The 15,188-nt window shown below is 42.5% G+C and overlaps 1 protein-coding gene across 4 annotated transcripts in view; it reads left to right on the top strand.

Moving 5' to 3' along the window:
* The window catches only part of EIF4G1 (eukaryotic translation initiation factor 4 gamma 1), an 86,915-nt gene that overhangs the window by 26,923 nt on the left and 44,804 nt on the right, over window positions 1–15,188 (top strand). For all 4 annotated transcript variants that reach the window (XM_040428515.1, XM_040428519.1, XM_040428516.1 and 1 more), the window contains exons 2-5: window positions 4,594–4,690; window positions 6,467–6,553; window positions 14,396–14,563; window positions 14,693–14,789. In XM_040428515.1, the coding sequence (XP_040284449.1) occupies window positions 4,628–4,690; window positions 6,467–6,553; window positions 14,396–14,563; window positions 14,693–14,789 (415 nt within the window). In that variant the 5' untranslated portion in view covers window positions 4,594–4,627. The remainder of the gene's footprint in view (window positions 1–4,593; window positions 4,691–6,466; window positions 6,554–14,395; window positions 14,564–14,692; window positions 14,790–15,188) is intronic.

Here is a 15,188-nt window from a genome sequence, read left to right on the forward strand (position 1 = left end):
TGCACTGCTGTATAATGCTTTTCTTCTGTAGTCTAGCTCCACTTACCTGTCCAGTCCTCTATTTCCATGGTTGTTTGGCCCTTTGTATACACGCACACTATTCTACCACGTGATTATTTGCCACCTGTCCAGTCGTGAAGGAGGCGTGCGGAAAACTATTTGCATAATACAATTATTACATTTTGCGATCCAAACTACATTGTGGTTGCACGTTCCTTAGACCCTAGAAATTCTGAATATATGTCCTTGATTGACACATCTTAATTTCAGCATTTTTAGCATTCCTCAAGATGATTACTGAACCAGTTGCATAACCATGTTTATAGCCTCCCTTGGTGATTGGATTTGGCTTCCTAAAGTATCTTTGTGAGGTTGTTTAATTATTCAGGGTGGCTTTTAACCCCTCTTTGACCAGTGTTTTTTTTGCTTTTGTGTATTTCACCATCCAATTTTGTCTTGTCCATTAGTGTGGTGGTATTTTGGTTGTATGCAACAGAAGTTACATTTTTTTAATTGTGTGTGGGAACGGACATATAAACTACTATGTAATTTTGTATAGTTTTATATGAATGTAGTGAAAAAACATTGTGCTCTTTTTACAACCCGTCATGTTGTCATTGTGGACAACTTATTATTTTTTTTTAATAAGTGAAAATTGTGGGATGCACCTGGTCCACATCTGTGATTTGCGGACCGCGAAACAGAAACATTCATGGCACCCATGCAAGCGCTGTTTCCATTTCAAAACTACCTTGGCGTTGATCCGTAGTGTAATTATAAGTACTCCACCCCATTCAAGTGAATAGGACAAGCAGCCACTGCAATTGAGACGACACACGGGTAATGTCTGAAGAGGGAGCAGCACTCGCTTGATCGGCTGTCGCCAATATTACACCACTGCACAACCCCTTTAACATCTCTATTTGAATTTTCTAATGTATTGGCATGCTCCAGCATTATGATATGTCACTGACACGCTGTGTGTTAGTGTGCCCTAACAGGCTTAACGAGCAGCTTTGGGGTCCTTAGTTTCTAGGTCCCCCGATTGTGTCACCAGGAAACCCTGTGACCTGATGAAGGGTGGGAGCCCTCTTTGTTCATGCTGTGGTCACTCTTACCTTCAGGGGGAGAAAACAGAGTTGTAGAATAAGGGTACATTCACACGACTGTATGTGTTTTGCGGATCCGCAAAACACTGATACCAGCCGTGTGAATGTAGCCCACCCCATGATAGAAATCCCTTTTGTCCGCGATTGCAGAAAAGAATAGGACATGCTCTCTTTTTTACGGGGCCACGGAACGGTTCTACGAATGCATTGAAATGAATGGGTCCACACCCGTTCTGCAAAATTGCGTAATGGATGCGGAGCCAAAAATACGGTTGTGTGAATGTACCCTAACTGAAAAGGTGTATTGGCATTAGTTAAAGGGTTAAATATGTACTACTTGGACTTCTTAGAATAGCACCTGTGGGAAGAACATGTTGCTCCAGATTTACTAAGGTGTCTGCCTGGAATCGGTGGGCGCAGCTAGGGTATCTACCACTTTTTCAGACTTGCCATTTTGCATCACTAGGGGGTGGGTCCTAAGATGCAGTTATGCATTACAATTCTGGCATGAAATTTGGTCTCAGTGAGCCAACCAATAGTTGTCTAGGTGCACCGTATTTCTCATCCAGCTTGGGCGCCTGTGATAAAGGTTGTGCATGTGTAGAGAGCCGGTTGAAGTTTACGCCGTCTATAGGATTAGGAAATCTGCCCCATTGTGTTACTTACTGTAGATAAACAAGAAATGAGCCTATCGGGTGTAAATGGAACTCTAGGAGCAGTCTCTGCACCTCATTGCAGCCGATCCATGGCCTTGGCGGTTACACGTGCAAGGACGGCATGCCATTGCTGAGGCACAGCTGTCACATGCCATTCTTCCACGACTGCTGCTGTTTTTAAGACCGAGCATTGATAGGTCTGGATGATGCACTGGATGAGGCAGTTGGGTCATACAGAATGTATAACTCCCCCCAAAAACATTCACGTTTGGTTGTATTTACATATATATCATATTTTGTGTTGATCTGTTAATGCTGGCAGTGCTTGAGTCCAGATTGACACACTCCCAGTTCACACTTGGTCAATAGGCCAGAGTCCTTGAAGAGCTGTTTGCCCATGTTAGCAGCTGGTAACGCAGGAAAACACATGCACGGTTTCAATGCTTTTCTTTCACCTTTAGAATGGTAAAGGCTTGTGCTGCATGTGAATACTTTATCCAAGGGCTCATGCACACAACCGTATGCCCTCCGAGACATACGCTATGTGAGCGGGCCATATGTCCCGGAGCGGCATACATCGGGAGCACACAGCATCATAGATTACTATGATACTGTGCGCATCGGACCGCCCGCGGGACTTGTCCCGTACTCAAATGATCTTATGAGTGCGGGACAATAGCCCCGTATGTCTCGGAGGGCATACGGTCGTGTGCATGAGCCCCAACTGGGATTTAAGGAGAATCGGTCATCATGAAATGCAATTTGTAGCATGTTATGGAGGAGCTGAGCAGATTGATATTTAGTTTTATGGGAAAATATTCAATAAAACTTGTAATTTATAAATTTAAATCTCTACTTTCTGACTTACAGCTACCTATGTATACGCACACAGAATGTCACTGATAACGCCTCCCCTGTGTACAGCTATCAGTGACTGACAGCCATCTATGGATACACACTTGCAGAGCATGCCATCAGTCACTATGAGGTCAGAAAGAGCAGAGATAAATGTATAAATTACTTGATTTACTGAATCTTTTCCAACAAAACCATATATTAATCTGCGCAAGCTACGTTCACATGTCCAGTATTCCTGATTCGGCACAAATGGTGACTGACTGGACAAGAACTGTTGCATGCAGGGGTTTTTGTTTGGCCAAAAAACAGCATTTATGCTGGAAAGCGACCATCACCGCCGGATCCTATTATAGTTAAAGAGGACCTTTCACTAGTTTAAAAACTAAAAACGAACTAGATCAGTGGGCAGAGCGACACCCAGACATACTAGTAAGTGCAGGGGGACCCCTGGGCGCCGCTCTGCCCACCTATATAGTTAGTTTTTAGTTTTTAAACTAGTGAGAGGTCCTCTTTAATGGGGATCTGACAGTTAACTTTAGAATCCAGTGAAATCTGAGAGGCTGTTCTCTGCAGGAACAGCCTGCCAAATCCGCTGCTGCAGATGTGAACGAGCTCTCAACTCGTCCTGCTCTATAGCCTGCATCCTGCAGATTGCATTTCGTGGTGACTGGTCCTAAATGGCAGTGGACGTTGTAGTGTGCAGATATGATCTGATTTTATGCATTGGACAGATACTTCAGCATTAAAAGCGGTTATCTGGTAATTTATATTGATGACCTATCTTCTGGATAGGTCATCAATATCAGATTGGTGGGAGTCTGACACCAGGGACCCCCACAGCCAGCTATTACTCCCTAAGTGCCACGGCCTCTTCCTTGGCCAATTGACATTACCGTTCATCTTTCATGTGGCCTATTTGCTGATCAGTGCCATTCAAGTCTACACTTAGCTGCCCTTTCAAAAACATATGATAGGTCAGTGACATATTTGATAGGTGGGGTTGCTTAGACCCTTGCCGATTGTTAAAACAAGGTATGAGGCCTTATTCACATGTCATTGTTTTACACTAGTGGTTGCTATCCAAAACCAGGACTGGATCCTCCAGTAAAATAAGAATTAGTGGAAATATTTGCACAGGTTCTGTGTGGTAGGTCCTGTTCCAGGATTTGAATAACAAGCACTGAAATAAAACAGACATGTGAATAAGGCCTTTCATGTGGTGATCTGAAGATGGCCTCAGACTCTTTTGAGCCAGTCCTCAGCAGTGAGGAGAGGCAGTGCTCTGAATGCTTATAACATATCCTTTTAGCAGTCAGTCACTATGACATATCAGATGTTTTTGGATATTGGTGGTCTATCCTCGGGATAGGTCATCAGTATCAGATCGGCGGGGTCCAACACCTGGCAACGCGCTGATCCATTGTTTGAAGAGGCCACTGTGGTCTCCTCACAGATTAAGCACAGCGCTGTACATTGTATAGTGGCTGTGCCTGGTATTGCAGCTAGGGCTCATTTACTTGAATGGGTTCGAGCTGTGCCTAGGCCATGTGACTGATGTAGAGTCATCACTAGCCTATGAAAAGGCTTAAATGCTCACGGAGAGCTCTGGTCTCTTTGAACAGCTGATCAGTGGGGATGCTGGGACATGGACCTCCGCTGATCTGATATGGACCTATCCTGAGAATAGGCAATCATTATAAAATTCCCAGATAACCCCCTTTAAAGAAATTGTAAACCTAGTATTGATTGTTTGTCAGTTTGCATTCTCTTGTAAGCAAGGCTTAGTATAGCTGGGTATCTCACCCAGGCTTGGCGGTGGAGGAAGTTTTCTGCTACAGTCAGTTACCTTAGTCAGACAAGTCTCATTTGGGCTTTTGTATATTTATCATGAGTTATGATATCAGTGTTTTATAGGTCTTTTTTTTTAAAATGTGTAGCTGTATCTGACTGCGCTTGTATTCTTATTATAGACCTAGTGGGGGACCCTATGCAGCAGCACATGAGATGAGCAAAACCACACAGCCTATAGGAGGACCCCCTACAGCCCCTTCCCCTGGACTCCCACAGGTATGTGTCCCTAACTTTCAGCAGAAAAAAAAACCTTAAAGGGGATGACCCAGTAAAACATCTCATCACATAGTACAGAAGGTAGGTTATTGATTTTGCAGCATAATGATGCCCTGGGGAAATGCATGCTTTTCTCCAAGTAAGGGGACAGTATTTTCGGTTTGCGTCTGATCTGCGTTTTTTGCAGATTGCATGCAGATCCCTTCATTTTTATGGGTGAGCAAAAAATGCGGACAGCACATGAATGTTATCTGTGCGCCGGAGCCGCAAATAGAACATACCCTATTCTTGTCCGTTTTGTGGACAAGAGTAGGAATATTTTCAATGGGGCCTGCAAAATGCGCAATGCACACGGACCACATTTATATTTTGTAGATCCCTGACTTGAAAACTGCAAAACTGATAAGGTTGTGTGAATGCTTGTTGCATAGACAAGCCATACTAAATATGTACAATGTGTGTACTTCCAAGAGGAGGTGCTGGAGAGATGGTTCTCTTCCTTGGGAGATACCGGTACCTCTTTGCATGGAGCACTTTCAGTAAGTCTTCTTACAGGGCTGGTCTCTTTAAAGTGTAACTGCCGTCTCATTTTTTTTAATATCCTAATAGTATAGTACACCCTGCTGTATAAATGCTTTTGTGCTTTAAAATGTAATAATTTTCAGTTTTACCTGATAAGAACTCCCACAAATGTGCACTACTTTCCTATTCTGCAGCCTCTTCTCACAGCATTGTCGTGTGCAGCCGTCTCCTCTGTATTATAAACAAGAGACAGGAGAGCACTGGGAGGAGGAGCACAGCCCTGAGTGTCTGGGCTCGGGCAGAAAGTGGAGGGGGGAGGGCTGAATGGTAGCAGCTAGAAACATGCAACTGGCAGCTAAAGTCCAATCAACAGAGGAGAAATCACTGTTAGAAATCGAGTCGGGAATAATCGCAGGTAAAATTTGCATTTATTTTCACTTTCTTCTTCATTCACAGCATCCCGATTTCTATCAGCGATATCTTCCCATGTACGGAACATATTGCTCTCATTCTGGTATTGTCTGAAAGCTTGGAATGTCAGCTTCCCCATATCTCTAGCTGGTACCAAACTAAAGATATAAGCAGTGTGGAGGAGAATAAGTGAGCAGCTGCAGAGCTGACAGGCTGCAGAAGTTGAGAAAAATATATGGAAATGTGTGACATCATCAATACAGTGACCCACATAATAGAATTACGTTATTTTTACCACACAGTGAACGCCGTAAAAAAATTCCACATAATGTAAAAATAAATCTGACTTAAGAGGCTAATACAAATGCTTACTGATTTTCATGCTATTGCAGGGCTTGTCTCTGGTTAGCTGTATGTGAGAGGATACACACTGCTCTGGGTTAGTGGGGGAGGTTATCTGCATTCTGATTGGTCCTGCTAGTTCATGTGAGGATAGCATGGGCTTATGGGAAGTGAGGGAAATACAGGATGGCCTCAAGGACAGGGCAAAGTTAACCACAGGAAGTGCAGCAGAGGAAGTTGCTGAAATAGAGGCACAGAGAAATATTGTTGCAAAGGGCTGAATACAAACATCAGAAAGGTAAAATTAACTGAAAAATAAAGCTTCATGATTATCTTTCCTTCAGCATCACATATGTTAGGAATTTCATTTTTGGTAGTGAAATGGCAGTTACACTTTAAGGAGGTTCAGCACCGTGTCTAAGCATATAATGAGACAGGAAAGTATCTCATTCTTGTGTGTAAATGTAATTTCTAATTAGTTTTTCTCTTGATTTATCTCAGTCAGCATTCCCCTCTGCACCCACGGCCCCTGTGGTGTTTGGGCCTCCACAAACTCCACAAATGAATACACAGTCTCAACCTCGACAGGTAAGTAGTTTCACTCTGGGGGTAGAATATCATATTTTAATTTTTTTTTTTCTCTGTTCCTTATCCAAATGATATGGTTGCAAAAAAAATGGGGAGAGATAGGATAGTTGTTGAGGGCACCAAATCATTTGGGGTAAAAGCTGAATGTTTAGATTTTTTTTCCCTTAAACAAGTTGTCTGAGAATTAAAAAATCTTGGTTACAACCCCTACGATGTCTTAAAAGAAAATGATCGTCGCCTGTTTCATCAGCGTCGTTCTCTGCATCTCTGCTCTGGTGCTCCTGCTGCTGTTTTTCAGATGACTGAGGCATGCCTGGATATGGCACGTGACCACTGCAGCCATTCACTGTCCTCAACGTTGTACATATGAGGACAGATAAGTCACTGTGTACTTCACAGGCTGTCACGAGGTGGTCAGACTGCTTCCCTAGTGAAATGGCAGGTGCTGTGAGACCTATGTTCACAGCTGCATCGGGGGTTCCGTTCATTGCATTTTGTCATTTTTGGTTAGGACATTAGCTCTCCAAGCAGCGGTGTATGGCCTGTAATGGTGAGCAAATTTCTTTTACAATGCATCCAGTATGGCATTATGTGATCTTTTTCACTATCCAGTGGCATAACTAGAGGTCTATGGGCCCCAGGGCAAACTTTAGATTTGGGCCCCGCCCCTCCCACCACTCGCTCTGTGTGTGTGTGTGTGTGTGTGTGTGTGTGTGTGTATATATATATATATATCTCTATCCATCATTTGGCCCCCAACCAGACTGTATTTTCTTAAAACATTATACAATTACCACACTGGATATACAGAAAATACATTACTATACTTATATATCCAGTAGATCCAAGTGACTTTACTGGTGACCAACTGATATTTTCAACAGAAGAACCTAATCCATTTTGTGCAGACAGTGTTTTTTTTTTTTTTTTTTACCTTTTACGCTTTACTTCTATTTTTTATATATTCTATTTGATAATCCATCCTCTATTTTTTTTATCTATATATTTTAACCATAATAAGGAAACTTCCGGGTTTCGGCCCCGAACTTCCGGTCCGCAGCTCCACAAAAGATAGAACATGTCCTATTCTTGTCCGCGGACAAGAATAGGGATTTCTATAGGGGGTGCCGGCCGGGTGTGTTGCGGTTCAGCAACACACCACAGACGTGTGAATGGACCCTTAAACTGTTTTCTTTTTTTTTTTTTTTTTCTCTCTTCCCATTTGGCCCCCACCCAGACTGTGTATATATTTAATTTGGCCCCTGTATATAGTTTAAAGGGACACTGACAGGCCTTCTGAGCATAATTAACTCTTTATATGCCCCCCTAGGTCTTATAATAAGTTCCCAATTCATATAAGTATTATCCCTGTGCGCATTATAAAACGTTAAAAATAATCTTTATAATCACCTGTCCTTTCTGCCCAAGGGGCGTTCTTTGTGGCGCATTTGTGCCCAGCCGCGTCCCAACTGCCGGATCCTTAGACACGCCCATCTCATTAGTATTCACTTCGCTGGGCGGTATTTTCCAGTCCCCGACATTCGAAGATACAGCGCATGCGCCCGGCACCCTCGCTCGCTGGGATCACATTGCGCCAAGTGAATACTAATGAGATGGGCGTGTCTAAGGACCCGGCAGTTGGGACGCGGCTGGGCACAAATGCGCCACAAAGAACGCCCCTTGGGCAGAAAGGACAGGTGATTATAAAGATTTTTAACGTTTTATAATGCGCACAGGGATAATACTTATATGAATTGGGAACTTATTATAAGACCTAGGGGGGCATATGAAGAGCTAATTATGCTCAGAAGGCCTGTCAGTGTCCCTTTAATGATTGGCTGCTCCTGCCCCCCTCACTCTGTATAGATTATATTTTTTTTGTGGCCCCCTCTTATATGGCTGGTGCGGGCCCCCCTTTCTAAATTCACTTCATAGGGCCACTGCCAGGTGCCCCCAGTATGGCATAGCCCCTGCCAGGCTGCCACCCTCTCTGTATAGATTTTATTTTCTTTGTCAACCTCCCTTCCCCCTTCCTTTCCAAATTCAATTCATAGTGTCGGGTGCCCCCAGTATGGTGCGGAGCATGTGCATACCTTTAAAAAAAAAAATTCTTCTGTTCAGAATTTGGTCGTCCCGTCTCACTGGCAGCATCTTCATGTCTTCCTGCGAGACCCGTGACCTCCAGCGCCTGGTCTCGCCAACATTGAGCAGAAAGGGTGTATGGTATGGGGATGTGCGCACCCACTTACTTTTTTAAATAGATAAAAAGCTGAGGAAGACTGGGCTGGCAAAAAGCACTTGGCCATTGGGCCAGTTGGCACCTTCTGAGACTGCGATAGTTACGCCCCTGAGACTATTACTATATTAACTTTTGTGGTAGTACGCCTGACGAAGAGACTGAAGTGCACATTATAGAAGGGGGCCCTCCGCTCGGACAGTCCTTTATGAGCCTGAATAGAGAGATGCTATGTACAAGTGGCTTCCATTTGAGCCTTCCTTGTATTACATTGGGTGTAAGGGAATGGACCTGGTACCTTCTGTACATGAGTGTCCACAGCCCCAATCAAATGGGTGAGGAGGCAGTGACCCTTTAATATCTAGCTTGCATGTGCTTTTCTCGGGGGAATAAGTTCAAGAAAAACAGGTTTCATAGCCTTCCCCTTCCTGCCTCTTCCTATCCGTGTGGCCGTCATGCTCTCATTCTGTGCACAGTATTTTGATTTTATCCTTTTTTCTTGAAATAGTTGTTTCCTTCCCATTGTGATAAAAACTATGCCTTTGCCCACTATATGTTAATTCTTTACTCTAGGACTCCTGATTAAGTGCTTTGTCCCCTTGGAAGTTTTTCATGGCGTTCCTGACCACCCTGGCTATGCAGGGAACTACAATACACCACCATTTACTTGAATGGGGCATGCTGCAGTTGTTGGGCGTCCTGTGGGTGGTTAGGGCGCACTGCTGTCCTGTAGGGCTGGTAAAGGAGACACTATGCTAAACCAGCACTGTGGCCACCTTTATTTTCTGGTTATGTGGAGGCTCAACACTCGTAGATCATACAGTGATGGCGTATCCCCGCAATATGCCATCACTTTTTTTAGATGGAAACATCCCTTTTAATTTGTGTATTGAGTCTAAAATCCTGTCTGTTTGCATTCTTATCCAATGGCATCTCCACCGTTCCCTTTTTACTTATGTCTTCTGATTGCCCCTTTTTGTGTAGATATTCATGTTTGTCTCCTTCCACCCTTTGCTTCTTCCTCTTTTTCCGCTGCTGCTTCTAACAGGCAGGATTCAGATCTATTCAGGTAATGCTGTGATTTCTCTTCTGCTGTTCTCATTTAAGCCAAGTCATGGATATTTTATGTAGAAAATTTTGTCTATTGATTTCAACGCTGTTCCCACCACAAATATGTTTATGGTGGATGAGAATTGTTTAGAAGCTCATCCAATTAGCTGCTACTCTACCGTGCTGCAGGTTTGCATGCAGTTGTGAGAACATACCTTAAGGGTGGATTCACTCATGATGCAAAGCAAATGGTGAAAACTGCATCCAAATATTCTGTGGTTGATCTGTGAAAAACTATGCCATGTGGGAATCCATTCTTGCCGTTCACACAGTTCTGATATCCTTCCAGTGAAATATTTTTAATAGCTTGCCGTATGGCATTTTAAAGGGAAACTGTCATCAACTTTATGCTGACCCCACTGAGGGCAGCATAAATTGGTGACAGAAATGCTGATTTCAGTGGTGTCATTTTGGAGCTAAAAGTGGTTGCCGAGAACCAATCATTGCAGCCCAGGCCTTGAAGAGTCAAATCTACCTGAGAAGAGTCCTGGTTATTCCTAATCTCCTGCTCTCCTCGCCCATCTGATGATTGGCAGTTCTCTCCTAGAGAGAAGGGGAGAAAACTAGGTAGAAGGCTGTCAGTCATCAGCAGGTGGGCAGGGAGAGCAGGAATCCATGACTAACCAGGACTCTTCTCAGGTGGCCGGGACTCTTTTCCAGGCCCAGTCTGCAATGATTGTGATGTTGGTTCTCGGCAACCACTTACTATTACCTTATAAATGACAGACCGCTGACATCAACTCACCTGTCTCTACTTTATTCTGCCGTTAGTATGGGCAGCATAAAGTTGATGACAGGTTCCCTTTAAATTGAATACCATTAAAGGGGGTTGTCAAATTTTCAAGTTAACCCCTTTCCACAGGGCATGTTCGGTGCTAGTCCAACCACTAGGACACCCACCCGTTTCCCTGTCCTGAGGGAGAGGCAGGCCACTCCATTCATTCTCTGTTTGACCCCCAGAGATAGCCAAGCGCTGTACTCTGGTCGATTGGGACCCTCCGTGCTCGGGGTCGGAGGGTCCCAGCAGTCAGACTCTCACTGATCAGTCATTTAGCCCTGATCCTGTGAATAGGGAGTAACTTGAAAATGTGGCACAATAGGTCATGTTCCTTTTGTGGCAAATTACTTCCTGAATTTGAATGGCATCTGCACGAAAAACTCTACGGTGTAAGTACAGTGTATAATGCATGTGAATGCCTTCTCCACTGCACCTTTCAACAGTTTCTTTTTTTTTTTTTACTTCAGTGATACCAGACCATTAACAGACGTCTGATCCAGTGTGTCAGCTTATGTCCATCCCATACTTCTTGCTATATACAGTACTGTGCAAAACTTTTAGGCAGGTTTGGAATAATGCTCCAAAGTAAGAATACTTTCAAAAATAGAAGTGTTAAAAGTTTTTTTTATTAATTAACGCAATGCAAAGAGAATGAACAGAACATGTATATCGGATCAATACTTGGTGTGAACACCCTTTGCCTTCAAAACAGCATAAATTCTTCTAGGCATACTTACACAGTTGAAGGAACTTCACAGGGAGGTTGTTCCAAACATCTTAAAGAACGAATTGCAGATTTTTGTGGCTTTTTGACTTGCTCAGATCCTTCTGTCTCATGTAATCCCAGACAGACTGAGATCAGGTGTCTGTAGGGGCCACATCACTTCCAGGACTCCTTGTTCTTTACACTGAAGATAACTCTTAGGCCTCATGCACACAACAGTATGTATTTTGCGGTCTGCAAAAAATACGGATGACGTCTGTGTGTGCATTCCGTTTTTAACGGAACAGCTGGCGCCTAATAGAACAGTATTATCCTTGTCTGTAATGCGGACAATAATAGGACATTGAATAAAAAGTAGTGTTTGTGACGCACAGGAGTAACTAATGACCAGAAGAGGTGCACTCAGTCAAGTGGACTCACCCAGTCCACTCAAACAAAGAACGGAGTATAACAAATATAACTGGGCACTCTCAGGATATCTGCACCATTTAGAATTTATTAGCATATAAAATCAATAAAATGTAGTGCAATAATGGCAATGAATCACAACAGTGGTCAATAAATAATACCTAGATTACTAAATGGCATACTTAAACTGCATAGGTTAATAGTATGAGGCAGCATACACTAAAATACACAAAAAAACTAATAGGATACAATATCTAAAAATAGATAAAAATCAGAAAAAATAGAAAAATCGATACAGTAGGTTTCGATTAGTGTAAATCGTATATTTAATGCCAATGATAAGTCTCGAATATGTTGGCAGCGATATTAGTAATGGCCTGAAATGGACCTAATTCGGTAAGTGAGCAGCAGTAATCAGATGTTCGGATTTCCCAATGAAGTATGAACAAGACAGGCGTAGTGGCGTCCCGCTAATAGCATAGACCAGCCGCGTCCCATTGGATTAATAGCAACAAATGTTTCGAATTCTGCCGGATAAAATCAAACTGTCTTACCGTGTCATTTGTCGAATCACAGAATCGCTCTGTACAGTGGTCCTAAGGATATGAAGACCAGTAGTATACGAGCGTTATTCGTCCTTACTTCCCACGCTCTTAACTGTTTGGCACGTGCAGTCAGACTTTCACTGTTGAATCAGGTCTTGCTTGTTACTTCTCAAAATTACCATTTGTGTGGCGGACGATTTTCCTGTGCGAACATCCGGTAAGTTATTCCAGCTTCTCGAGTAGTCCCAGAATTGGGGGTTCTGTATTAGCTAGACGTGTTTCGGGGTGTCGAGTTACCCCTTTCTCAGTAGCTACCAGTTTCCCAAGAGACTCCTTTCTTATATAGTGGTTAAGGTATACCGGATGTTCGCACAGGAAAATAGTCCGCCACACGAATGGTAATTTTGAGAAGTAACAAGCAAGACCTGATTCAACAGTGAAGGTCCGACTGCACGTGCCAAACAGTTACCAGCGTGGGAAGTAAGGACGAATAACGCTCGTATACTACTGGTCTTCATATCCTTAGGACCACTGTACAGAGCAATTCTGATTCGACAAATGACACGGTAAGACCGTTCGATTTTATCCTGCAGAATTCGAAACAATTGTTGCTATTAATCCAGTGGGACGCGGCTGGTCTATGCTATTAGCGGGACGCCACTACGCCTGTCTTGTTCATACTTCATTGGGAAATTCAAACATCTGATTACTGCTGCTCACTTACCGAATTAGGTCCATTTCAGGACATTACTAATATCGCTGCCAACAAATTCGAGACTTTTATCATTGGAATTAAATATACGATTTACACTAATCGAAACCTACTAGATACTGTATCGATTTTTTTTCAATTTTTTTCCGATTTTTATTCTGTTTATCTCGATTTTTAGATATATTGTATCCCATTAGTTTTATTGTGTATTTTAGTGTATGCTGCCTCATATTATTAACCTATGCAGTTTAAGTATGCCATTTAGTAATCTAGGTATTATTTATTGACCACTGTTGTGATTCATTGCCATTATTGCACTACATTTTATTGATTTTATATGCAAATAAATTCTAAATGGTGCAGATATCCTGAGAGTGCCCAGTTATTTGTTATACTCAATAATAGGACATCTTCTTCTATTTTTTTGCGGAACGGAAACCGAATGCACACTGAGTTCCATATACGGTCCGCAAAAAAAAAACCTGACACTGAAAGAAAATACATTTTGTGTGCGTCAGGTCTTAATGACATTGGCTGTATGTTTGGGATCATTGTCTTGCTGTGGAATAAATAAAAATTTAAACTAATAACACTTCTATTTTTGAAACCATTCTTGCTTTACAGCATTTCTCCACAGCTGCTTAATACTTTTGCACAGTACTGTACATTTAGAAAAAAGTAGGAAGAAGATGGAATGGAGTATTGACTGCATGGTCAGACATGGAGACTCATAGGTCTGCAGAAGACGCAAAATGGTTTTATTAAGAACATTTTGTGAAATTGACCCTTTTATTTGAATTCATTTGGACTTAGTTGTCACCTGCAACATGCCCTATGCAATTGTGAAGGCATGCCCCAAAGCTGTGGCTTGGCTATGTGCGGCCTGCCACACGGTCAGGCGGTACCTTAGGACTGAAATCTTGATTACCTTGCTACAAATAGGCTCTTAATTCATCCTCAGCAAATCTACATATGTTTGGAAGTATAAGCCTGCTGTCCTGGAATTATTATTATTTTTTATTTTTTTTGTGGCATTGTTTAATAACCCTGTGGTAAAAATGTGAATTACCCGCATATCGTTATTTAGTTTTTTTTTTTAATTTGTGGGTTGGATGTCTCAGGCATCCTTGGCTGCTCCATGCTAGACAGAGGCCAGTGTATCACCAGTGGTAGCCATGACGTGGTGTAGGTTGCCACAGATGTTTAGCTTGTATATTTGGCCTGATTTCAGTTTATAGAGATGTTACCAGGTAATTAACACTCCTTTGCAGTCGATGTGATTTCTCCTTTATCTGGTGAATCTTTTCTGATCTTTCTACTCTTGTTCAGCATTATTATCCAAGCAGGACACAACCTCCGAGCACCGCTACTAGAGTTCAGACTGGATCTACAGCTCGTCCAGTGCCTCCTGCCCATGTGTACCCCGCTGGTTCCCAGGTGATGATGATACCCTCCCAATTGTCCTACGCCTCCCAGGGCTACTATATTCAAGGACAGGTTAGTCCACTACCTTTTTTTTTATTTTTTATTATAACTTCACGTGGTAGTGAGCCACCACAACCTACCACTATTTCTTGTGGTAACCCTTAAGGATTTAAGTTAATCTGAATCATATTTCATTTCTAGGGTCGTTCTTATGTGATGCCCACACAACAGTACCCTGTACAACCAGGTGCCCCAGGATTCTTTCCTAGTGCCAGCCCCACAGAGTTCGGCACTTACGGTGAGTGTTACACAGAGGCTTTGATTTTGGAGCCTAAAACTATACAAAATCTTTTTTTTTTTTTTTCTTCTGGGTTGGAGACGTATATTTTTTATTTATTATAAATTAAATAAGTACTGTTCTGATTGGTTTTCATTTTTATTGTGTTTTTTTAAAACTTATTTTTTTCTTTTGTGTGATTATGGTGGTATCATGTCTTGCCTGAGCTGCTACAATTCCAGTTTCAGCAGTTTGCGTTACATTAGATATTTGGTCATTAAACTGACATCCATGGTAGAGGATCGTGTGCATGCTCAGTGTTGAGATCGCTCAGGGGTGTGATCCGGTGTTACTTGTAATTGTAAATTTGACATTTGAGAATGAGATGACTGCTGAGAAGTGCTCTTTGTTGTAAGGGTA

Source organism: Bufo bufo, chromosome 4, assembly GCF_905171765.1.
Source record: "Bufo bufo chromosome 4, aBufBuf1.1, whole genome shotgun sequence".
Classification (NCBI taxonomy): domain Eukaryota; kingdom Metazoa; phylum Chordata; class Amphibia; order Anura; family Bufonidae; genus Bufo; species Bufo bufo.